The sequence below is a fragment of the Trachypithecus francoisi genome, unplaced genomic scaffold (assembly GCF_009764315.1).
Source record: "Trachypithecus francoisi isolate TF-2019V2 unplaced genomic scaffold, Tfra_2.0 Lachesis_group0, whole genome shotgun sequence".
Classification (NCBI taxonomy): domain Eukaryota; kingdom Metazoa; phylum Chordata; class Mammalia; order Primates; family Cercopithecidae; genus Trachypithecus; species Trachypithecus francoisi.
In genome coordinates, this window is record NW_022681453.1 from 152318238 (window position 1) to 152342757 (window position 24520).

Below are 24520 nucleotides of genomic sequence, written 5' to 3' on the forward strand. Positions count from 1 at the left end.
TCCTCCCTCCTCAGCCTTCTGAGTGGCTAGAATTACAGGTGCACACCACCACGTCCACTAATTTTGTTTTTATTTTCTGTAGAGACGAAGTCTCACTATGTTGCTCAGGCTGGTCTCAAACTCCTGGGCTCAAGCAATCTTCCTGCCTTGGCCTCCCAAAGTGCTGGGATTATAGGCATGAGTTACCATGCCCAGCCAAGTATTGTTATAATGTTATTATTATTATTACCTACTTTGTACATGAAGAAATTGAGGTATGGAGAGGTGAAGTAACTTGCTTAAAATCATACAAATAAATGGTGGAGCTAGGGTTCAAATCCAGTTATCCTAGCTGTACTGCCACTAAGTGAGAGTATTAAAATGCAAAGAAAATACTTTCCATGTAAGACATATTTTGCTGAACAAAACCTAATGATGGCAGAAATGGAATGACTTAAAGATGGAAAATGGGAATTTACATGCAAACATTTTTCAGTATTTTGTTATACTATTCAAATGTTCAATACAAAATAGATTAAAATTTAAACTATATTTGTACTTTAATTTTCCTTATAGCCAAATCAGTCATATTTTATTCTTTAAATATTTTTTTAAAAAACAAGGGCTGGGCCCAGCGTGATGGCTCATACCTGTAATTCTAGCACTTTGGGAGGCTGAGGCGGATTGATTACCTGAGGTCAGGAGTTCGAGACCACCCTGACCAATATGGTGAAACCCTGTCTCTACTAAATACAAAAAATTAGCTAGGCATGGTGGCGCATGCCTGTACAAATCACAGCTACTCGGGAGGCTGAGGCAGAAGAATCACTTGAACCCAGGAGGTGGCAGCTACAGTGAGCCAAGATTGCGCCATTGCATTCCAGTCTGGGCAACAAGAGTGTAAGTCCGTCTCAAAAAAATAAATACAAACAAGGGCTTACTAAACACTTAAATTTTCTCCTTTTCATTGCAGAGCACAAAACATTCATTACTCCAAACTACCCTGTGGCAATAACTTAATATTTATTTATTTGGAGACAGGGTCTTGCCATGTTGCCCAGGTTGGAGTGTGGTGGCTATTTACAGGTATGATCACGGTATACTGCAGTCTCAAACTTCCAGGCTCAAGGAATCCTCCCGCCTCAGCCTTCCAAGTAGCTGAGACTACAGGTGTGCACCACCATGCCTGGCTCCATGGCAATAACTTAAAAAGCAGCAAAGTGCTTTTTCTTACAGTTACTTTCGTATTTCTTTTTTTTTTTTTTTTTGAGACAGAGTTTCACTTGTTGCCCAGGCTGGACTGCAATGGTGCGATCTTGGCTCACTGCAATCTCTGCCTCCTGGGTTCAAGAGATTCTACTGCTTCAGCCTCCCGAGTAGCTGGGCTTACAGGCACTTGTCACCACACCCGGCCAATTTTTATTAGAGACGGGGTTTCACCATGTTGGCTAGGCTGGTCTCGAACGCCTGACCTCAGTTGATCCGCCCGCCTTGGCCTCCCAAAGTGCTTAGATTACAATGTGAGCCATCGTGCCCGGCCATGTCCAAGCATTTCTATACTGAAATACAACTGAATTACAAGTTCTTTTTAGTTCTGTCATATAACAATTATATACATTTAAATTATATGTGTAGGAAATATATTTATGAATTTCACTGAATGACAGTAAAGGGGGATACAGTATTTTTATAAAAAAGGAAGCAATGGGACTGACAGAGTTAAGATTTACTGATAGCGGTCAGCTGTAATAACACAATTTGCATAGACGGAAAATTAAATAAAGATAACTAATGTTTGTTTCTAATGCAAGAGTAAAATAAAATCAGCATCATTTAATCAAATGGAAAGAAAAATCTGTTCGATGCTTAACTTTTATGTTGGAACCCAAAATTACCCCAGCATTCCTTCCGATGAGTATGTATTAAACTTTCGGACAGCTGTGCAGATGAGCTGTGATCACGGCAGGCTGGGCAGCATCAGCACTGCTTTGTCCCAGCACCTCCTCTTCCCTCAGATACTGGTGTGTAGCATAAACAGGGCTTTGTTAGGTGGTGGGACTGTTGTTTTGCTGTGTGGAAAATCAAATTGTTAGCGCCATCCTCCACATTTCATTTACATAGTGTCACACTGCCTAAAGTAACCTGACATTCTATTGCTTTCCTCTTCAATGCAAAGCCATGTATCTGGTTCACATTTTAAGGATGCAACCTTCTAAAAAGGTCAAACAGAAAGTTACTAAAACAGTTTACTGCACAATGATAAATTCAAATGGCCAAAGATATTTGTGTAATTTTTTCAGTAGCTAGAGAGACAACTGTGAAAAAATATAAAGCAAAAATTTCCAGAGAAATGTGATTCATAAAAAGTAACCCATACAAAAGCATAATTTTAATTTTTTATTCTAATTGTTACGTTTTTAAACATTCTATGTATCCACATCTCTTAGATTTAAAAATTCAGAATGGCAAACTGAATCTGCAGATGTGAAAAGTTAAGATTCTACGGTTTTTTTCTTAAATTTATATCAGTAGACTCTACCACAGAAGAATCCAAAATGAACTTGTGGTCCGTTATTTGTTACAAAATAACCTCCCCTCAGTGTGAAACAGTTTGATAAAGTTTAGTATTTTCTCGCACTGTTTCCAGGTAATAAACCTTAAATTTTATTATTGTCAAATGAAAGAGCAAATGAATATGAATTTTTTCAAATTAAAGTATTTACTCGACAAATTAGTTTATTAAGTTTAAGGTTGCACATAAAATTATAATGACAATTCAAATAAGGTAAGCAGAATAAACCATTTATTAAAACATTGTGTGATAAAATAAACTTTTTGACCCAATGCTACACTGATAAACATTTTCCCTTATTAACATATTACCTAAAACACAGCTAAATTATATCATCTGGGCCGGGCGCAGTGATCCACACCTGTAATCCCAGCACTTTGGGAGGCAAGGTGGGCGGATCACCTGAGCTCAGGAGTTCGAGACCAGCCTGGTCAACATGGGGAAACCTGTCTCTACTAAAAATACAAAAATTAGCCAGGTGTAGTGGCACACGCCTATAATCCCAGCTACTTGGGAGGCTGAGGCAGGAGAATCGCTTGAACCTGAGAGGTGGAAGTCGCAGTGAGCTGACATCATGCCACTACACTCCAGCCTGGGTGGCAGAGCAAGACTTCACCTCAAAAAAAAAAAAAAAAAAAAAAATTACATCATCTGACGAGAACCAGAAAATACTTCTGTCCTTTACCAGTCAATGATTGAACAGTGGGGTGAGTGCAGATCTACGTTTTCTTGCTGAATGACAGAGAATAGTAACTTTAAAGGCAATCAAAATTCCATATGCCTAAAAGTTAAATTTTATCTACCCCGTTCACTGGCCCAAACTTAAAATCCTCACATCACATAAAGATTTCATGGACCGCTCCCTTTCCCTGCCAAAAATACATATTAGGAACAAACTAAGAATAAGAGTTGGGTTTTAAACTGCACTTTATTTGTTACTATAACATTCTTTTTTAACTGATCAACCATAAGCATGCAAAAAGTTCTCTGAAACTGCTTCCACTGCCTGTTGTAGAGAAATGGGTAAATTATAAAGGTGATTCAATTTGGAGTTCTTTCCTTTTTTATAGCACTTCTAAGCTGTGTGCGCGACACACACCACAGAGGTAGAAAGGACCATCTTTAATAAATTATCTTCTTAATCGCAGAGAATTTCTGAAAATAAAACTGACAAAATGCTAAACCAAGGCTTTGATGAGTCCCAAAGGACCACAGATCCATCGGCTCCTATTTGAAGAATTCATCCCCTGGAGTGTTCTAGCCTTTGTAGGGCACTGGATTACAAGATCCACCAGGGCTCTGAACAGCTGCACTAAGAAGCCTTCTAACCACTCTCATTTGCCGATTCTTTGGACCACCCAGTCCTGCTGGCAGAGAGGGCAGCGATTGTTCTGCTTCACCCACAGGGACATGCAGCAGTTGTGGAAGGAATGATTACATTCTCCCCAGACCACTGAAAGAAAGAAAAAGAAGAGTTGACATTACATATTTCAATTTAAATACTGAACTCAAAATTATAGCTTATTTTATATTACAAATAATAATCTTGAAAAAAGATAGTTAATTGGCCAAAATAATGTTTTTCTATCTATAAAGAAACAGAAACTTAAATGTGTAAGTTATACAGAGACACAAGTCACTGTTTGAGAGCCTTTCCATCCCCGTTCTAGAATCTATGGGTGATGTGATGACCCCTAGTTCCTACACAGCTCCACATGCTATCTTCTTGAACTTAGGAGATGAAAGGACTTGAACCTTCCTTAGATCTGACCTTCTCAGTTATGCACTGACCTTAGAGACCTTCTGGGCTTTGTTTTATGGAAAAATGTCCTTCCAATTTTTATTTACCAAGACAGAATGAGTTGTAAATGTTTTTAGCATGCAGTAGGCTATTATAAATAACATGCTTCTAAATATTCAGTTGTACATCTACTGAGCTGAGCTGTTTTCTAGAAGTAATGAATTGTTAAGTCATCCATAAGCAGTGCAATTCCTCATGTGACGATGAAATTTTCAAAGTGGCTGGCTGGAGAGAGAGGTCTCTCTGTGATCCAAGAAAGTGGCCTGCTCCTCACAATTTCCAAATTAATACTTTTTAAACAAGCAGCATGGAAGAAAAACTTTAAAACAAGGGAAATCATCCATAACCTAGAATGCAATCTCAAATTTGGTATTCATCTGTCCCTTGCTTGATCAACTGAGCTATATGACAAGAGAAAAAGATTAAATGAAAGAAATAAGGCAAAAAAAAAGAAAAAAAAATTCCTATGAAAATTTGCTACAGGGGGCAGGAAGCAAGGGTGAAACATTCTAAGTGTTTCAGGAAGAAGAACTGGATCAAAACTGCAAGATTCAATATTAAGAAGTTCTATGTACATCATGTATTTGTGTTCTATGTACACCATGCAAACACAAAATACAAAGCCAATCTTTTATTCTAAGAAAATCTGTAAACATTTTTATATAGCAAACCAGACTTGATCACCTCAAGAACTAGGGCATAAAAATCTTTGAACTGCCGGCCGGGCGCGGTGGCTCAAGCCTGTAATCCCAGCACTTTGGGAGGCCGAGACGGGCGGATCACGAGGTCAGGAGATCGAGACCATCCTGGCTAACACGGTGAAACCCCGTCTCTCCAAAAAATAGAAAAAAAAACTAGCCGGGCGAGGTGGCGGGCGCCTGTAGTCCCAGCTACTCCGGAGGCTGAGGCAGGAGAATGGCGTAAACCTGGGAGGCGGAGCTTGCAGTGAGCTGAGATCCGGCCACTGCACTCCAGCCCGGGCGACAGAGCAAGACTCCGTCTCAAAAAAAAAAAAAAAAAAAAAAAAATCTTTGAACTGCCTAAAATATTTAGCCTACGACAACTTTTATAGTCTAAGACTCTAAAGAAAATTTGATACACAAACCACATTCCAAAAACATACTTGAGACTTAGAATTTTTCTACTCTGGTTTTAAAGTTAAATACCGTATTATAAAAGTATTGAAAAGTGAAATGCCTTATTAGAACCAAAAGTGACCTATAACATAGCCAAAATTCAAATGTTTTGACATTCTGATTTTATAATTTTCTAAATAGAAAATATTTAATTTTTGATTACCAAAATGTTTATTATGACCATGTCTGGAATATATAACCAATTCTTAATTATGGCAATAAAAGGATTTGCAGGTGCATTCCATTAAACTCTTCTAAGAACCAACATATTTTATATTAATAATGGATCACTGCTTTACAGTTTATTTTTGTGTATTGATAAAGTCAATCTTAATTTCAAACTCAAACATCCCTACTGAGAGAAAACCTTCAGTTGAAAAAGCAAGAGAACGAAATTACAACATACCAACACAGTCCTCTTGTTTGTTTTCAGCTTGACATCTAAGACAGGCATCTAAAAGTAAACAAACAGCAATTCTCATTCTGATGCTCAGAATGCAATTTTTAAAAACCAGACACTTCAAAGTCAAAAGCTCTAAGGGTTAGAGATGGCAGTAAAGACTCATACTATTAATTTCTCATCTGAATATAACTATTTGAAGAGGAATAAAGTACAAGGCATTCTACTAATTTACTTATAACCAGGGGCAATTTCACAACAGTTAACAATAAATCCTCTATTTTTATAAGCTCTGATGAAAAGATGTCCTGACAGTGCCAATAGAGAATATTACTAGAGAAAAATATGCCACACTCCACTATATTCGAAGTTACTATATGCTTACTGGGCATGCTCATGGGCAGTTTATTTTCAAGACACCCTTTAAATAAACCATATATATATATGTTAGCATTTGTTTATACCCAAGGAACCAATAAAGTTTACTGGGAGGGTTTGGAATGGGAAGGAGAGTTTTCACTCCTCTTCCTGGTAATATACATACCTTCCTCAATTTCTGAACTATGTGAATATATAACTTATATAAAAATTAAATTGAAAAAATTTGATTCTTTCATAAACAGGTTTTTTAAAGCCATCCATACTTACTGATACAGAAGTTTTCCTTCAGCAACTCATCAAAGGCAACTTTTCACTTTCTACCCTAAGACACTTGAGACTTCCTCTAAAATGAACTGCTTTGTATGCTCCTAATAGGTTGCTACTGATGGTCATCCAGACAAGGCTGGTGAGAAGCCAGTGAGACACAGAGGGGAAAGCAAGGGCTGCGGAGCCAGACCTACAGTCAAATCCCATTTCACTGGCATTGATTAGGTTCATGGCCTTGGACCAATTACGAACTCCAATTCCCTCATCTGTAAAAAAGGGACAATACCGTGAGGTATTTATATATTAAGTGGGAATGATATATACTGGTGTGAATTTTATAGATAAAATAAGTAAATACTAGATATCCCTAAACACTAACTTTTTTTCTTTGTAAGAAAATGCTTGGGCGCTAAATGATGAGAACACATGGACACACGGCGGGGAACACCACACACTGGGGCCTTTCGCAGGTGGAGGGTGGAGAGGATCAGGAAAAATAACTAACGAATACTAGGCTTAATACCTGGGTGATGAAATAATCTGTATGACAAACCCCTGTGACACAAGTTTACCTATGTAACAAACCTGCACTTATACTCCTGAACCTAAAATAAAAGTTAAAAAAAAAAATACTTCCTTTACAGGTAAGTCTGAGCCCAAAGCATTTACCCAACAATGGTAAAGTACTTTAATAAATTACTTTATTACTGGTTTCTTGGATATCCTTCTAGAATTTCTTGATGTACATATAAACAAACACTAACATTATATGTATGGGTTATTTAAAAGGGTGTCTTGAAAATGAACTGTCCATGAGCATGCCCAGTGAGCTTACAGCAACTTCTAATATAGTGGAGTAGGTGTAAACACTAAAAATGAGATCCTAAAGGCTGTACTAGAAGTTTTCAAAATTCAATCTGGAATACTATCAGCTTAATGAAAAAAGTACTATAAAATATTTTAGGGACCAAAAATGGACTCATCCACTAGCTGGAAGAGGAGTCAGTGTTGGGTAAAAGGAAGTTCAAACCAACAGAAAATAGTTTTTAACATAAATAGGAGAAAAATAATTCTGTAAAAACAGAAACACTGTGGAGTTGAAGCCTGCTTCTCTTCTTACACTGGATTTTGCTCAGGCATTTGTTTGCTCCTCTCCACATGCTCTTACCCTTAAAAACACACCACCGCCCTAGTCTCTTCAGTGTGGATTAAAAACAACCACTGCCTCCTGAGGTTTTCTTCAATCCCACAATTACTCCTCTGTGCAAGGAGTTATGCACTGCGGACACCAAAATGACCAAGGCTGGGTCTCAAGGGGCTCACCAGCAAATGGGGACATAGACAGACAACTATATATCATGAGGGTTGTGATACAACAGTGAAGACATGCTACCTGTATCTGGCTCTAGTTCTGTGCAATCACAGAATTTTAATATGAGGGTTGGTGATCCCAACTGTCTCTTTACAAATTAGGAAAATAAGGCTCCCAAATGTTATGTGAAATATCCAAGGTGACACAGTCATGAAGGGTTACCCTTGCTATTATAACTGGCTGTACTAGCAAACCTATTCAACCCTTTTCATCAGCACTTGCTCACTGTGCAATCATCACTCCTTTCTGAATGAAGGGAGGATAATGGAAACCAAGATGAGAGTGTTATCCATATCAGAATGGGCTGCCAGGCAAATCTTGGGAGCAGAAAGTATAATAAATCACAAGTGTGAGATAAATTCCAAATACTAAGGAAAGGGAACAAAGTGGGTTCTTGTTGCTCAATCTAGGAATCTCTAAATTACGCTTATAGCTCTAATGTAGATTATCAAAACTGACCCAAATCTACACAAATTCCTAAAGTTTCAGATAAAAGATACAAAATTGCTTTAATGATCTTCCTAGAATCTAAAACAGCACATTTCTAAGGAGTACAATAACACCTTTTAGAAGGGTGCTAGGGTAAGGACTAGGAAGTCTGGAAAAAAAAATTTCCTTCTGCTGTCACCTGACCTCTAAGTGGGTTTTAACACCTCATAAACAAAATACAAAGGTCTAGCCTAGAATACTTTCCTGAACCCAAAGTACAGCTGTTTGCAAATATGCAAGACTGATCCTGTAGTAGCAGAATACTTGCTATAATTAGAAAGTTTACGATGAAATGTGTCATTTATAGCCTATACTTTGACCTACATTAAAATATCTCAGTAAAGTTTATTTGTTGCAAAGTTTCAATCATTATTTCAGGTAATACATTTCCACTTACTGTTTAAATGTTTTTCCTTTGGGGAGGAAATAGCTTTTGGGGAGAGAAATCTTTTAAAAATACCCTTTGGGAACATTATTTTTAAACTGAAAAGGAACTAAGTGAAAGTTTAGTTTCCTTTAAACTAAAGGAAATTTATTTAGAAGATAAAATGTTTAGCAAAACTTGTATTGCAAAACAAAAAAAGTCTCCTGGATCAGTTAAAAAATGCTTCCCAAACTGGAAATTATGATTCCTAAGTGAGGGTAGGGGCAGCTGTATTGCTGGCAAATACACTAGATACTTTTAAAGCCTAATATGTTTTGTTTGTTTTTGAGACAGGATTTCATTCTGTCACCCAAGCTGGAGTATCGTGGCAGTGGCTGGAACAAGGCTCACTGTAGCCTCGACCTCCTGGGCTCAAGTGATCCTCCCACCTCGGCCTCCTGAGTAGCTGGAGGCCACCATGCCTGGTCACTTTTTTTATTTCAATTTTTAATTGTAGAGATAGGGTCTTGCGATGTTGCCTAGGCAGGTCTCAAACTCCTGGGCTCAAGTGATCCATATAAAATAAGTGGGTCATGTCTATAACAAGGTCTTTCAAAAGTAAAAGGTAAAAATATCTGAATCCAATTGTTGTAAATCCTCTTTGAAACAAGCCCTTAGAATAAAAGACAAAAGAGCATAAATTGAGAAAGCTCTTGATTCTGGTAGGTTTAAAGTCTCATTCCCCCCTCAAGGACAGCAATTCTCTTTATGTTCTCCAATTCTCTCATTTTTCAAGACAAGTGACTTTTCAAACTATAGAAATATCTGTTTTCTTTAACTACCCTCAATAAAGAACTCCACTGAAGATGCTCTCACAGTAATTTTAAATACCCTATCTGAAAATACAACTTGCATTTAAATAGCACCTGCTTTTCAAAGTGGTCTGAGATCTTAGAACCATAAAAAATATAATAAGATTAAACTGTTCTGAAACGTTTCGCTTGGTCTAATATTTTAACTCAAAATATCACAGAAAGAAGACATATTTGTAAGAGGGTTCTCCACAAAGGCATGACTCAGAGCAGGGCAGTATCTTCTCCAGGAAATGACATCCGATATGGAGAGGGGGGTGTAATGGAGATGAAGTTTTACATTTCTGAAAAAAGGGCTTACAATTCTTCAGCTTCCATGAAACTTAGATATTCTTGAATCACACTGTCTCCTTCAAGCCACGCTAGTGCTATCTGACCCGTCTTAGATCAATCCAGATTTAAAAGCCATTCGAAGAGCGGCGGTAAGCTAATCCGGAAATGCAATGGCTGTGAACACTTTCCTGCGTCCCTCGAGGAGAACTAAGGGTGTCGTTTTGTGGAAGATGACTCCGGAGCATCACTTTGGTCGTGACCAAGACTATTAAAGTTCACTGCTGAATCACGGCCTTTACTCTGTCCACCTTGCAATGAGCTTTTAGAACAGGGGCTGGCCACACAAACCGGTGTTTCCTGCTAGTTCCCAACAATCACCCGGTTTTATTTTCCTGGTCACACCCATCACTACCTGAAATTACCTTGTTTACCTCCGTTTACTGCCCATTTCTCTCCCTAGAACACCAACCACCCGGCGCCGGGCGCCTGTTGCCCAACCCCTCAGCCCTCAGGAGCCGCAGCAGGATCGTGGCTCCGCGTTCCTCCGGCGCCCGGGCAGGGCGACCTCCACCCACTCCCCAAGGCAGTGGACTTTCCGAGGCGTCTGGCTGGCGTCCGTCCCTTCCCAACCCCGAAGACGGCTCCCGGAGGCCGCAGCGCGGCCCCGGCCTTGCGTGCAGCGCTTACCCATCACCTGGACCCTGCAGATGGCGCACGTATCGCACTCAACGTCCCAGCTCCACATGGCCACCGCGTTCCACTTCTTAAGGGAGAACATCTTGTCGCCTCCCGACTTGGAGCCTGAGCTCCCGGAGTGAGACGCCAGGGCGCAGGTTTCCTCTCCGTCTTCCACGTCGGCCATGGCGGCGCCGCGGAGCCGACGGCGGAGACGTTGGCTTGGGGTACGCGGGAGGCTTGGGCGGCTCTGCTGGGCCGCCCGACGGGCCACAGCGCCGCCCGCAGGCCGCAGGCCACCGTGGTGCCTAGACCCCGGCCGCCCACGATTGGCTGGCGCGGCCCAGTGACGTCACCGGACGCCAGCGGCAGGGGGGCAGGCAGGCCCCGCCCTCGCCCTCCTAGGGGGACGGAGCGGGCTTGGCGGCCTCTCGGGGCGACGCAGCTGAATCCGCCTGCCGCGCTGCGGGGTATTACGTCTGAGCAGGCGCACAGATTATGCTGGAATGTGTGTCCTGCTTTATGGCTTCATTAAAACTACTGCTCTCAGAAATAATCTTGTTAATTTATTTGTTTGTCTCTTCCCTCTCAAGTGTAAAACTCTATCAGAGCAGGGAACATGTTCTTATCACCACATTGTCCTCGGTATCTACAAAATGCCTGGCCACAAGAGGCACAATTATTTCTTGAGTGAATTAGTGATCTTAAAGATCTAGATATCTGGTTCAGTGATTCTCAGACTTTTTGGTCTCAGGACTCCTTTTCACTTAAAAATTATTAGTCCCTTAAAGAGCTTTTATTTATGTAGGAAATGTATAAACATATATATACACACACACATTATGTATGAATATATATACATATATACAATGAATATATGTACATTCATGTATAATGAATACTCATACATTTCCTGTATATGTATACACACATATATAGAGATTAATGTTTCTTTTTAAGAAATTAAAACATTTTAAAATGTATTCATTAAAAATCACAGTAGGCTGGGCTCGGTGGCTCAAGCCTGTAATCCCAGCACTTTGGGAGGCCGAGACGGGCGGATCACGAGGTCAGGAGATCGAGACCATCCTGGCTAACACGGTGAAACCCCGTCTCTACTAAAAAATACAAAAAACTAGCCGAGCGAGGTGGCGGGCGCCTGTAGTCCCAGCTACTCGGGAGGCTGAGGCAGGAGAATGGCGTAAACCCGGGAGGCGGAGCTTGCAGTGAGCTGAGATCCGGCCACTGCACTCCAGCCCGGGCGACAGAGCGAGACTCCGTCTCAAAAAAAAAAAAAAAAAAAAAAAATCACAGTAATAACCTCATTAGAGGTTATCATTAGAGGGATAACTTCACATACCATGTGATTTCTAGAAACTCCTGTGTACACTCATAGAATGAGAGTGAAAAGAGAGAAATAGCTCTAAATATTGTTAGGCAACTAGTTTGCCCTCTTTTGACCCCTAAAAGAGGTCAGGATCCCAGGAGTCCCGGTGTGTGGCGACACAACCCACACGTATTTTTCAGGCCCTGCTTCCTCATCTGCACAGTCTCCATTCCTTCTGCTCAGTACATTTGGGCTAGTTTAACTTCCTCTTTTTATATGTAGGACTAATGAGGTCCGAAGAAGTGAAATGACAAAGATCACATCGTTATTACAGTAGTGTTTCTACTGCTAGCCCACCATCACATGTGTTTCCAAGAAAGCAGGCATCTCCATTGAAAAGAAAGCAGAAGCACAGACAGCCTAAGGAGATGCCTGATTCCACCGTCACCTAGTGGTGGACACCTACTCTGTCAAGTTTGGATTCTGAGCCTCTCGCCATCCCCTCATCTCCTGATACCTGGGCAAAAGCTAACCAGGCTAATGGAGCCTTGCAGGGGAAACAAGAATGCATTAATATATAGAAACATAAATATGGACGCAGGGTCATATTTGGTTACATGTAAATGTGTATTTGCTGAGTGGTGTGTTAAGGGCTGTGAGGGTACAGGATGCAGTGAGGGAAAGCCTCATGGGAGAGGTGAAGTTTGAATTGGGGGAACATGGGAGGCCTTCAGGGCCAGTGGAGAGAGCAAACCTCTCTGAGCTGTTGGCCAGAGCAGAGCACAATGGTGGTGGCAGACAGGAACTGGACCACACCAACTTTATAAGCCAGACACCCATTGGAGAGAGCACACAAAACATGTGTTCCCTTCTTACTAAACGACCACACATCTGCCTAGAGATGGCTGTAAATGCTAGGTATCTAACAAAGAGAAGGATAAAACGCACCCAGTTGGTGAGAAGTTTGAAAGACAAGGCCGGGCGTGGTGGCTCAAGCCTGTAATCCCAGCACTTTGGGAGGCTGAGACGGGCGGATCACGAGGTCAGGAGATCAAGACCATCCTGGCTAACACGGTGAAACCCCGTCTCGACTAAAAAATACAAAAAACTAGCCGGGCGACGTGGCCGGCGCTTGTAGTCCCAGCTACTGGGGAGGCTGAGGCAGGAGAATGGCCTAAACCCAGGAGGCGGAGCTTGCAGTGAGCTGAGATCCGGCCACTGCACTCCAGCCTGGGCGATAGAGCGAGACTCTGTCTCAAAAAAAAAAAAAAAAAAAAAAAGAAAGACAAAAGGATGAAATGGTGAAAAGGGAGAAGGATGGCTTTGCTGGAGGAATGGTATGTGCCCTTGCTGAGGCATGAAATCTGGAGAGAGGTGTCTGCTGCGGTGAAATTTGAGAATAAAAGCCAGGAGGGAGCATAGGGGCGGGAAGTGGAAGGCGGGTTGGGGAGATGAGTATGGTTTTGACACGCTGCATGTCAGGAGAACTTTTTCTCCTGACAAAAAGAACAGGAATGAGTGATGCGCCGGAGTTCAGTGCAACAAGCAAGCAAGCATGCATGGGGAGAAGGGAAAGCAGGAGTGCGGTAGAAAGTTCAGGCGGCAGCAGCTGTTCAGGAGTGGCGGGGCCAACGGGTCTCCTGTGATTTCCCTCCTTTGGTTCACCTTCATGAGAGCTTGTCTGCCATCATGAGCACCCAAAGGGCAGGAACTATAGGCGGCCTTGAATGCAGCAAAACAAATATCTGTCCTCCTCATGGCCTGCTCAGTTCCCACTCCACCACTGTGCGTTGTTCCTCTCACCAGTCCTTGGTGTGTGGGGACACAACCCACGCTTATTTTTCAGGCCCCGCTTCCTCAGCTGCACAGTCTCCATTCCTTCTGCTCAGTACATTGAAGATGTAGTTTCTTTAATTTTGAGGACTTCTCTTTAGCAGAATATTTAAGGACTAACTGATAAATATTTAGGAAAAGTTTGTCTCAGTACAAGTGGACATTTTTGTTATTTCTTTGGTCCTCACTCCAACCATCATTTCCCCCTTCTGTGCCATTCATCTTTAACAAAATAAGTTTTCCTGTTGTCAGGGAGGTAAAACTTTCCCTCTACCCTCTTAGGTTCAGTATTTGGGGGGGATTGCAAATTAAAACAACAAAACACAGATTAGCAGGAGAAAAGATAGATTTTTATTCACCGAAGTAGTCAGAGTTCACAGAAAGTTATGACTCAAGGGGCAATTAGAATTTGGGGCTTATATACTGTCTAAATAAAGGAAAGGGAGAAGGAGAAAGGGTACTTCTGGAAAATAACTTTCAGAAAAGATAAACAGGCCTTTGGGAGAATAGATGGGAGATATGATAGTTTTGTGACAAAGTCTATTAGCTGATTTATTATCCCAGTACTAACTTCTTGTTTCTAATGATAGGGTCAATCTTCCCTGGTTTTAAAATTCCTGGGAAGGAATTTAAGACAGTTGAATTCTTTTGAGAGGCATTGCTTTTAGACAGGTAAGTTCAGGGAAAAAATTAAAATAAAATAAAACAACTCTTCCTGCATCTGTCGATTCTCAAATGCCTTTCGCTCAAAATAATCCTTATACTATAGAGGCATATTCTGGACTTCTTTCCTGCATTAAGGAAAGAAAACAAAAACAAACCTGATGACATTTGCTTGTTGAGCTGGAGTAGTTTCCCCAAAGGGACCAATGTTTGAAACTATAATGACAAAGCAAGAAAATTGTTCCTAGAGGCTAGAGATCAAAGTTAGCCTGAAATGTATATGCTACCTCCTCCTGGGAATGTCCTTCTAAGCAAGTCTGCTCTCCATCACACTTGTCAGACAAGAGTTATGGCTCATCTTTTTTCTTGGAAATAATTGTGTTCATGTCCATAGGTCCCTGAGCATTTGCCGGTCTTTTTTGGTCAGATGGAACCCTCCAGTTCATTTGCCTGTCTTGGTCTTAGATGATGGTGCTGTGGCCATAAATTATTAATCCTGCTGCCCCACTCCCCCAACACACACACACACACACACACACACACGTGCACACACACCCCATACTGAAAGCGTGCATTTGACCAAAGCAATCAGACTTTGTTGGAGAATTCCTTAAATCCTCCCAACATTATATTTCATTCATTGTAAGACATCAATCATCAACTGTGTGACGTAAATCAATTCCAGATGTTAAAAAAAAAAAGATGTAGAATATTTCAGAATAGATGAAAAATGAAAGAGAGAAACCCATGCCTAAATTTCATGATGCCTTCTTTAGAAACCTGCTGACTTTGCTGAGAAAGTAGAGTTTTGGGGATCGATTTTAATCCATTTGTCTAAAATTGCTCCACATTGAATCTTCTGGAGCTGCAGGTGTGGATGAGTATAGCACTGTGTGTATGTTTTTACCTCTTTTTTGAAATCTGCTGAGTTTTTCTATTAGATATTGGTGACATCTGCTTGAATGACTCACTGTTGTTTCATACTCGACAGGTGAAAGGGAGTTCATTTCCTTTCTTGCAAAATTTAGCTTTCTTTTAACAGTTTGCTTTCTTTGCCTGAGATGTAATTCTCTCCTAGGTATAACTGTTCTGGTCTGAAACCACAGTCACTGTTGACTCTTTCCCCTTCCTCACCCTTCATACGTTATTATCTGTTCATTCTTTCTTTAGAAGTTTCTAGAGTCAACCAAACTTTCCATTCCCATTGTGGAATCTTAACCTCATCACCCTGCTTCTGGATTACGGTGTCCTGACTTCTTCGCTGCCTTTCCTCCCCAGTCTAACTCCCACTCAATCTAACATGCCTGGTTAATTTTCCTATCTCTGACACTCTCCTGCTCAAAATGTTCCAAAGCTCCACATTATCATCAGAACGAAATCTAAATGTCCTGATTGTTCATTTAAGCCCTGCCACAATATGGCCCCAACCTACCTGTCAAGGCCATCCCCGGCACCCCTCTGCAGGATCCTCGTGAGATTGGTCTGCACAGTCATCCAAGTGTACCATGGACTGGCTTTTCCTCAAAATCAGATAGAACTTTCCCTGCCTTCTTCAGCTGGATTGCCCTCTGTGCTTAGAAAAAATGTACTCATTTTTGTGTTCTCACTGGCCACTCTTTGCCACCACATATTCATGTCCTCCCAGGAAATCACAGGATTTACTGCGCTTCTTCTATACTTTTGGCACCAGGTCACACAGCAAGCGAAGAGCGCTGTTACTGATGTTTAACAAGCTCATCATAATTTATTGAACAATTTTAAGTTTTTAAAAATTGACAGCTCACAAATGATAAAAACAGTAAAACAGGAATACAATAAAAACCCAAGTACTATTAATAGACTCTCCAGAAATTCCTGTATATGTACAAGCAGATACATGATGCATCAATTTTTTAAAAAAAATTTTAAATTGTGGTAAAATATGCATAACATTTACCATCTTAACCATTTTTAAGTGTACAGTTCAGCAGTGTTTAGTATGTTCACAGTGTTGTGCAAACAATCTCCAAAACTTTTTCATCTTGCAAAACTGAAACTCTGTACCTATTAAACAATAACTCCCTCCTCATACATCCTCCCAACCACCATTCTACTTTCCGTCTCTGATTTTGACTACTGTGATTATCTAAGTGGAGGCATGCAGTATTTGTATTTTTGTGACTGACTTATTCACTTAGCATAATATCCTTAAAGGTTTATCCATGTTGTAGCATGTGTCAGAATTTCCTTCGTTTTTAAGGCCAAGCAATATCCCATTTTATGTATATATCACATTTAATTTATCCAGTCATCTCTTCATGGACATTTGGGCTACTTCCATCTTTGATTTACTGTAAATGATGCTGTTTTGAACATGGTGTTCAAATATCTCTTAATGACGCTACATTCAGTTCTCTTAGATACATACAAACATGTGAAATTGCTGGATTATACTATGTCAATTCATTTTTGTATGAATTTTTCACATATTCTATACCTGTTTTTAAAAATGGTGTTACTTGGATGCCTTTCCATATAAGCACTTACGTATCCACATTATTCTTTCAATGACTGCATAGTATTCTACCACATACATTTACTGTGATTTATTCTCCTGAAACTCTTTGAGAAAAATTTAGTTATTTCCCATGTAAAATAAAGAGTGCTGCAGTGAACATCCTCATATGTATTTCCTTGCACACATGTGACAGTAAACACATTTCTAAAAGTAGAATGGCCGGGTCGAAAGCTATGTATTTTTCATTTTAATAAACACTGCCAAAAGACCCATTAAAGGGGTATACTAATTTTACACTCCCACCCAGTGGATATGTGTGGCAAATTTCAAAAAAGGTCTTTTTAAATTTTATTTTCATTTCTTTTTTTTTTTTTTTGATGGAGTCTTGCTCTTTCGCCATGCTGGAGTGCAGTGGCGTGATCTCGGCTCATTGCAACCTCCAGCTCCCTGGTTCAAGCCATTCTCCTGCCTCAGCCTCCCAAGTAGCTGAGATTACAGGCATGCGCCACCATGACCAGCTAGTTTTTGTATTTTTAGTAGAGACGGGGTTTCACCATGTTGGCCAGGATGGTCTCTATCTCCTGACCTCGTGATGCACCCATCTCGGCCTCCCAAAGTGCTGGGATTACAGGCGTGAGCCACCGAGCCCGCCCAGCCTATTTGCATTTCTTTTAAGCAGGAACAGTTCTCAGGAGCTCTCACATATTGGATACATCAGTTCTGGTAAATTTGTTGCATTGATCTTGTTACTCTATGGTCCTATGGCCTTTCTTATCCTGCTTAATGACACATATTTTTCCAACTCATATACTTTATTTTTGACTTTTAATGCAAGAAAATCTTGGCTTTTTTTTTTTTTTGGGAGATGGAGTTGCGCTCTTGTTGCCCAGGCTGGAGTGCAATGGTGCGATCTCGGTTCACTGCAACTTCCGCCTCCCGGATTCAAGCGATTCTCCTGCCTAAGCCTCCCAAGTAGCTGGTATTACAGGCATGTGCCACCACACCTGGCCAATTTTTGTATTATTAGTAGAGATGGGGTTTCTCCACATTGGCCAGGCTGGTGTCAAACTCCTGACCTCAGGTGATCCACCTGCCTCAGCCTCCTAAAGTGCTGGGATTACAGGCATGAGCCACCGCACCTGGCCGAAGATCTTGTCTTCTTAACTAGATCCTAAGACCCTGGAGAATGGAGCTAATTTACTATGCCATTCTTACCCCACAGTTAGTTTGATCCACAAACTTGCTAGCACTTGTTAAATGTTTTTTTGTTTTTTATTTTTACTTCAAAGTGAAGAGGTCTTAAGTCTTCTTTTTTTCATTTCTTTCCTATGTTTCTTGTGTGGTTGTCATAGGTGAAATAACTGGAACCACTCAATTCTAACATCCACAATGATAGCAGCAATAATAAGAGCCACTCATATTTATTTTTGAGTATATAATATGAACAAGGCATTGTTCTAAAATGCCTGACGTGTGTGGTCTCATTCAATGCTCACCAATTGAGATAGGCGCTACTGTTTTTTTTTTTTTTTTTTTTTTTGTGGTAGGGTCTCACTTCCTCACCCAGGCTGGAGCACAGTGGTGCAATCATAGCTCACTGAAGCGCTGTCCTCCTGGGCTTAAGCAATCCTCCTGCCTCAGCCTTTCAAATAGCGAGGCTTACGGGCACATGCCACCACAGCTGGCTAATTTTTCAATTTTTTGTAGAGATAGGGGGTCTCACTATGTTGCCCAGGTTGGTCGTGAAGTCCTGGCCTCAAGAGATCCTTTTGTCTCAGCCTCCCAAATTGCTGGGATTACAGGCGTGAGCCACTGCACCCAGCCCTGCTCCTCTTAACTATATCTTACATATAGTAAGTTCCTCAGTTACAAGAGGAAACTGAGGAGCATGAGGTAAACTGACTTGCCCAGGCTCAGTACCTGGAAAGTGGCAGTTCCTCCACAGAGACTTCTGGTTCATCTAACTGCCCAGGCCATGCTCTTCGTCCTGCACCATATTGTTGTGGCATATAAAACCCAACTCACCCACTGTCATCTGTACATCAATCAACCACACCTCTTCCATCTGTCACGGGGCTGTGTTGCATCTTCATGGTGGGGCAGAGGGATTTGAAGTTTCCTCATTTGGCCGGGTGCGGTGGCTCACGCCTGTAATCCCAGCACTTTGGGAGGCCAAGGCAGGTGGATCACCTGAGGTCAGGAGTTCGACACCAGACTGGCCAACATGGTGAAACTCTGTCTCTACTAATAATACAAAAAACCATCTGGGCATGGTGGTACATGCCTATAATCCCAGCTACTCAGGAGGCTGAGACAGGAGAATCGCTTGAATGTAGGAGGCAGAGTTTGCAATGAGCTGAGATTGCACCATTGCACTCCAGCCTGGGCAACAGAGCAAGACCCCCATCTTAAAAAAAAAAGTTTCCTCATTTAGGGAGAATCCTCATTTTTAGGGATGGTGTCTTTTAGGAAGTGGTTATTATTTCCAAGCATTCTTATTGTTCCCAACTATAGGTATATTTATGAAAGAGAATTCTTTCTTTCTTAGATAAAAGTATGACTTCCTTCAACTTATAAATTTCATATGCAGAGAGATGAAGCCTCAGAGAATTGCATCTCTTTTTACTAAGGCCTACTTGTGAAACCCACATTTTAGAAAATGACAAGTGTGATGGGATCATCACAAGATAGGATTATCACATGACTTTAAACTTTCATACAATAATCATCAAATTTGAGAACTTGAAAGGGACTTGGTTACAGTGAAAAATATTACTATAGAATAAGCAATATCTATCTAGGCATGTCTGCTTGGCCATGGAAATAGATGACATCCATATGGAAATACAGCACCCATATTCAGTTTTTAGTCTGTGAAATAATAAACAGGACATCATAAATTATAGAAAAAAGGAGTTCAACTTCTTATAGTAGAGAATAAACATACATAAAGCATTACCTCCTAAGAGGTAGCACAGCCTTCATAAAGAGTTTAGGTAAATTTAAAGGTAAATTTATCTTTTCAGATCCATAATAGGTTAGCAGCAACTAGGATGTGGGTAGCGGTGGGAATTAAAGAGGGGAGGCCCAGTCTGTGCCAATCTTTGAGGAAACTGTTGTTCTCTTACTACTTGTCTCTTGGTTCAATCATCATCCATCAGACTGGAATGATGGTGTAGAGGAGCATGACCTAGAACCTAAATTCTCATATAATCAAATGCAAAACCGGCAGCTGATGGTGCCATCTGCCCCAAGGGCCCAGGCTCCACACAGCACTCCCTGGTGGCTGCTCCCCACTGACACAGACGTCCAAGAACTTACCTTTTTCTTCTTTTTATGAATAGTATTAGACTTCTTGCTATTTTTCCAAATTGATCTGAAGGTATCTGAAGAGATCTGGGGAGTGACTGTAATTTTTAAGACCGGTAGTTTACCTGCAAGGGGAAAGAACATAATCATAAACAGGTAGGATATCTCACAACTACCTTAGAGGGAGTGGGTCTTAGGCTTCTCAGAGAGGCGTTCTCCCACATTCTTATTAGCCAAGTGACTTTTCTCTGACCTAGTATCTCTTCCTTATATCTTCTTGGCGTGAGTGATCCTGACAATTAATTTACCTCTGAAGTAACTTTTTACACTTGTCCTGTCTTTCCCATTCTCACTGTCATGTCTTTTACCTGGATGATAGAATAGCCTCTTAAATGGTTTTCCTAATCCCAAACTTCCCCAACTCCAAGCCCATCCTGGACCCTGCTTCCAGATTAATCATCTGAAAGCAACATTCTGATCTTATCATTACCAGCTCTAATACTATTCCTGGCCCTCTTTCTTTAGTAGACATCTCTTGTTTCCGCCTACCCAGCTTCCATTTTGCTTCTTCCTGGAACAGTACCTTGAGTCTGTTTTAGGGTTCCACTCCCCTGCCCTCCAGGGTATGCACATAGCCCAGGGATGTCTAGTGTATTTCATCTCCCTGGCACAGTGATTGCTTAACAGGTGTGCATGTGACTCACGGTCGTCCAGTGAAAATCCAAAGAAGAGCTCCTTCTTGAGATTATTAACCAGGCAGAATGTAACCCTTTGGCTAATGCTGCTCAACTTGCCCCCATGTGGGAAAAAGCCTGCCTCAGAGTAAAGTCAACACAGCAGCAGAACTCTTAGGAGACGGAGGTGGGTGGCATTATGGGAACCCTTGATTCCAGCTGGACTTTTAGCTAGAACCACCCTGGACTTATAGGAGTCAACAGATTTACTTTTGTACTTAAGTCAGTTTGAATTGGTTTTCTATCATTTGAAACCCAGAGTTCTCATTGATTTTCCTATAAAATAAAGACCCAAATCCCTAACTGTTATTCAGAGAGCCTATGTCAACCCCTCCTCCATATTCTTTCCCATGGCACTCTGCCTTCTCCTCTTTCCTGCTTCTCATTTAGCCATATGGCCAGGTCCTGCTTACAAGACAATGTGGTTTAGAATGTCACAACTTGAGGACGGGCGCGGTGTTCACGCCTGTAATCCCAGCACTTTGGGAGGCCGAGGAGGGCAGATCACCTGAGGTTGGGAGTTTGAGACCAGCCTGACCAACGTGGAGAAACTCTGTCTCTACTAGAAATACAAAATTAGCCAGGCATGGTGGCTCGTGCCTGTGATCCCAGCTACTTGGGAGGCAGGAGAAATGCTTGAACTTGGGAGGCGGAGGTTGCAGTGAGCCAAGATCATGCCATTGCACTCCAGCCTGGGCAACAAGAGCGAAACTCTGTCTCAAAAAAAAAAAAAAAAAAAAAGAATGTCACAACTTGGAAAGGGCCAGAAATCAGATACTAGCACTTCCTCCTTGTCCTTTCCTTCTTTTTCTTCTGGCCTGGAATGGAGATGAGAGGTTACAGGTGTGGCAGCCACCTTGTAGCCATGAGGATAAGGGGCATTTGCTGAGGCGATGGTGGAGAAGGAGAGAAGGAATCTGGGACGTTGATGATGTGGGCAGTAGCTGTACCTGCCCAGTCCTCTTCCACCTGTGTAGGGCACTGTAGCTGGTTCTGTTACCTGTAGCCAAACACTATCTCTACGTGACACAGTATTTAATCGGAAACAGGTATAAATCATGGTCAAGGAGAAAAACAAAGCTGAGTTAGAAATACAAAGAGGACAGGTCCAAAGCAGGGGAAGGCAAAGCCTTCAGTAAGCAAACAAAGATCAAAGTCTTGACCACTGAGGCAAGGAGGCAGTGTGGGATGCATGGCGCAGGCTGTGAGGTGTTTCATATGCTATAGACCATTTGAAATGGGGCCAGCAGCGTGGAGTGGAGGCCAGCTGAGGCCTCACAGGATTCATGTGTCACCTAAGCTCACAAAAGTCTGTTACGTTTCCTGGATGCCACACTTTTGGTCATCCTTTCTACTTATTTTCCACTTACAAAATTCTGCTCATTGGCCAGGCGCGGTGGCTCACACCTGTAATCCCAGCACTTTGGGAGGCCAAGGCGGGTGGATCACGAGGTCAGGAGATCGAGACCATCCTGGCTTACACGGTGAAACCCCGTCTCTACTAAAAATGCAAAAAAATAGCCGGGCATGGTGGCGGGCACCTGTAGGCCCAGCTCTTCGGGAGGCTGAGGCAGGAGAATGGCGTGAACCCGGGAGGCAGAGCTTGCAGTGAGCCAAGATCATGCCACTGCACTCCAGCCCGGGCAACTGAGCAAGACTCCGTCTCAAAAAAAAAAAAAAAAATTCTGCTCATTCTTCAATGAAGCATATCCCAAGGGTATGGGACTTCCTGTTCTTTTGTGAAGACTAAGATGATTTAAGCTAACATTAGGTATTGGCCTGGACTTATACAACAACAAATTACATGGTGAGAAAGCTAAGCACTTTTCAATTCTCTCTTTAAAAATATTTTTGGCTGGGTGCAGTGGCTCGTGGCTCATGCCTGAAACCCTAGCATTCTGGGTTTCAGGAGTTCAAGACCAGCCTTGGAAAGATCTAATCTCTAGAAAAGACCTAATCTCTACAAAAAATTTAACATTAGCCAGGCATGGTGGCACATGCCTGTAGTCCTAAGTACTTGGGAGGTTGAGGTAGGAGGATCACTTGAGCCCAGAAGTTCAAGGATACAGTGAGCGAAGATCATGCCAATCCACTACAGCCTGGGCAACGGACCAATTTTCTTTCTTTCTCTTCCTTTCTTTCTGCTTCCTTCCCTTCCCCTCCCTTCCCCTCCCTTCCATTCCCTTTCCTTCACTTGGCTACAGACCAATTTTCTTTCTTTCTCTTCCTTCCTTTCTGCTTCCTTTCCTTTCTTTCTTCCCTTCCTTCCTTCTTTCCTTTTCTTCTTCTTCCTCTTCCTCCCCTCCTTCCTCCTCCTCCTCCTTCTTTCTTCTTCTTTCCTTCCTTCTCTTTCCCTTCCTACCTTCCTTCCTTCCTTCCTTCTTCTTCCTTCCTTCCTTCCTTCTTTTTTTTCTGTTTTTTTTTTTGAGACGGAGTCTTGCTCTGTCGCCCAGGCTGGAGTGCAGTGGTGTGATCTTGGCTGACTGCACGCTCCGCCTCCCGGGTTCACGCCATTCTCCTGCCTCAGCCTCCTGAGTAGCTGGGACTACAGGCGTCCACAGCCACGCCCGACTATTTTTTTTGTACTTTTAGTGGAGACGGGGTTTCACCATGTTAGCCAGGATGGTCTCGATCTCCTCACCATATGATCCGCCCGCCTCAATCTCCCAAAGTGCTGGGATTACAGGCGTGAGCTGCCACGCCTGGCCTGCCTTTCTTTCTTTCTTCCTTTCTTCCTTTCTTCCTTCCTTCCTTCCTTTCTCTTTCTTTCTTTTTTTTCCTTTCTTTCTCTCCTTTCTTCCTTCTTTCCTTCCTTCTTTTCTTTTCTTCTTCTTCCTCCCCCTCCTCCCTCCTCCTCCTTCCTCCTCCTCCTCCTTCCTCCTCCCCCTTCTTTCTTCTTCTTCTTCTTCTTCTTCCTTCTTCCTTCTTCCTCTTCCTCTTCCTCTTTTGTTCCTCTTCTTCTTCTTTTGTAGAGATAGATGGGGTCTCCCTAGGTTGCCCAGGCTGGTCTCAACCTCCTGGGTTCAACTTATCCTCCCACCTTGGCCTCCCAAAGTGCTGGGATTATAGGTGTGGGCCATTGCACCTGGCCCCAAGTCCTCTTCTGCAGAGGCAGCCACTTTCAACTTATTCAGCAGTTTTTCATGATATTTACTGCCTGATTTTAAGCAAAGTGCTTATGATATTATTTCTTGATATTTCCGTTTAAAATATGTAAATATTGACTTTTGTAACTTCTTCTTGCCAAGCCTCCCAATAAAGATGTATCACAATTTTTAGTTAAATCAACACTTGGTGTATTCATTGGTATTTTTTTGTACATATTTCATTGTATATCTGTCTTCTAAGTTAATAATTGCCTGTTTTTTCATTTGCAGAGTTTTCTGTGTACCTATTCTAAATATTTTCCCAGAAGTTTCTGTCATTTCTCATATACTTATCAATATTTCTTTCGAAATACTTAAGTATTTCTTTTTTATTTATTTGTTTGTATTTTTGGTAGAGATAGGGGTTTCCTCATGTTGGCTAGGCTAGTCTTGAACTCCTGACCTCAGCTGATAAAATACTTAAGTATTT

The 24520-nt window shown here is 41.7% G+C and overlaps 1 protein-coding gene and 1 pseudogene across 2 annotated transcripts; one reads left to right on the forward strand and one right to left on the reverse strand.

Moving 5' to 3' along the window:
• Positions 1–2675: 2675 nt before the first annotated feature.
• Positions 2676–11129, reverse strand: RNF7 (ring finger protein 7). Of its 2 annotated transcripts, none has more exons than XM_033212459.1 (3): positions 10601–11129; positions 5895–5942; positions 2676–4004 (listed from the first exon to the last, which is right to left on the reverse strand). In XM_033212459.1, exons 1-3 carry the CDS (start codon positions 10766–10768, stop codon positions 3948–3950), a joined length of 273 nt encoding a protein of 90 aa, XP_033068350.1. In that variant the 5' UTR covers positions 10769–11129; the 3' UTR covers positions 2676–3947. The 2 variants fall into 2 exon arrangements, with proteins under 2 accessions (XP_033068350.1, XP_033068349.1); XM_033212458.1 differs by having other exon boundaries at positions 10594–11129.
• LOC117078756 overlaps positions 10767–24520 on the forward strand; it is a 33961-nt pseudogene continuing 20207 nt past the window's right edge.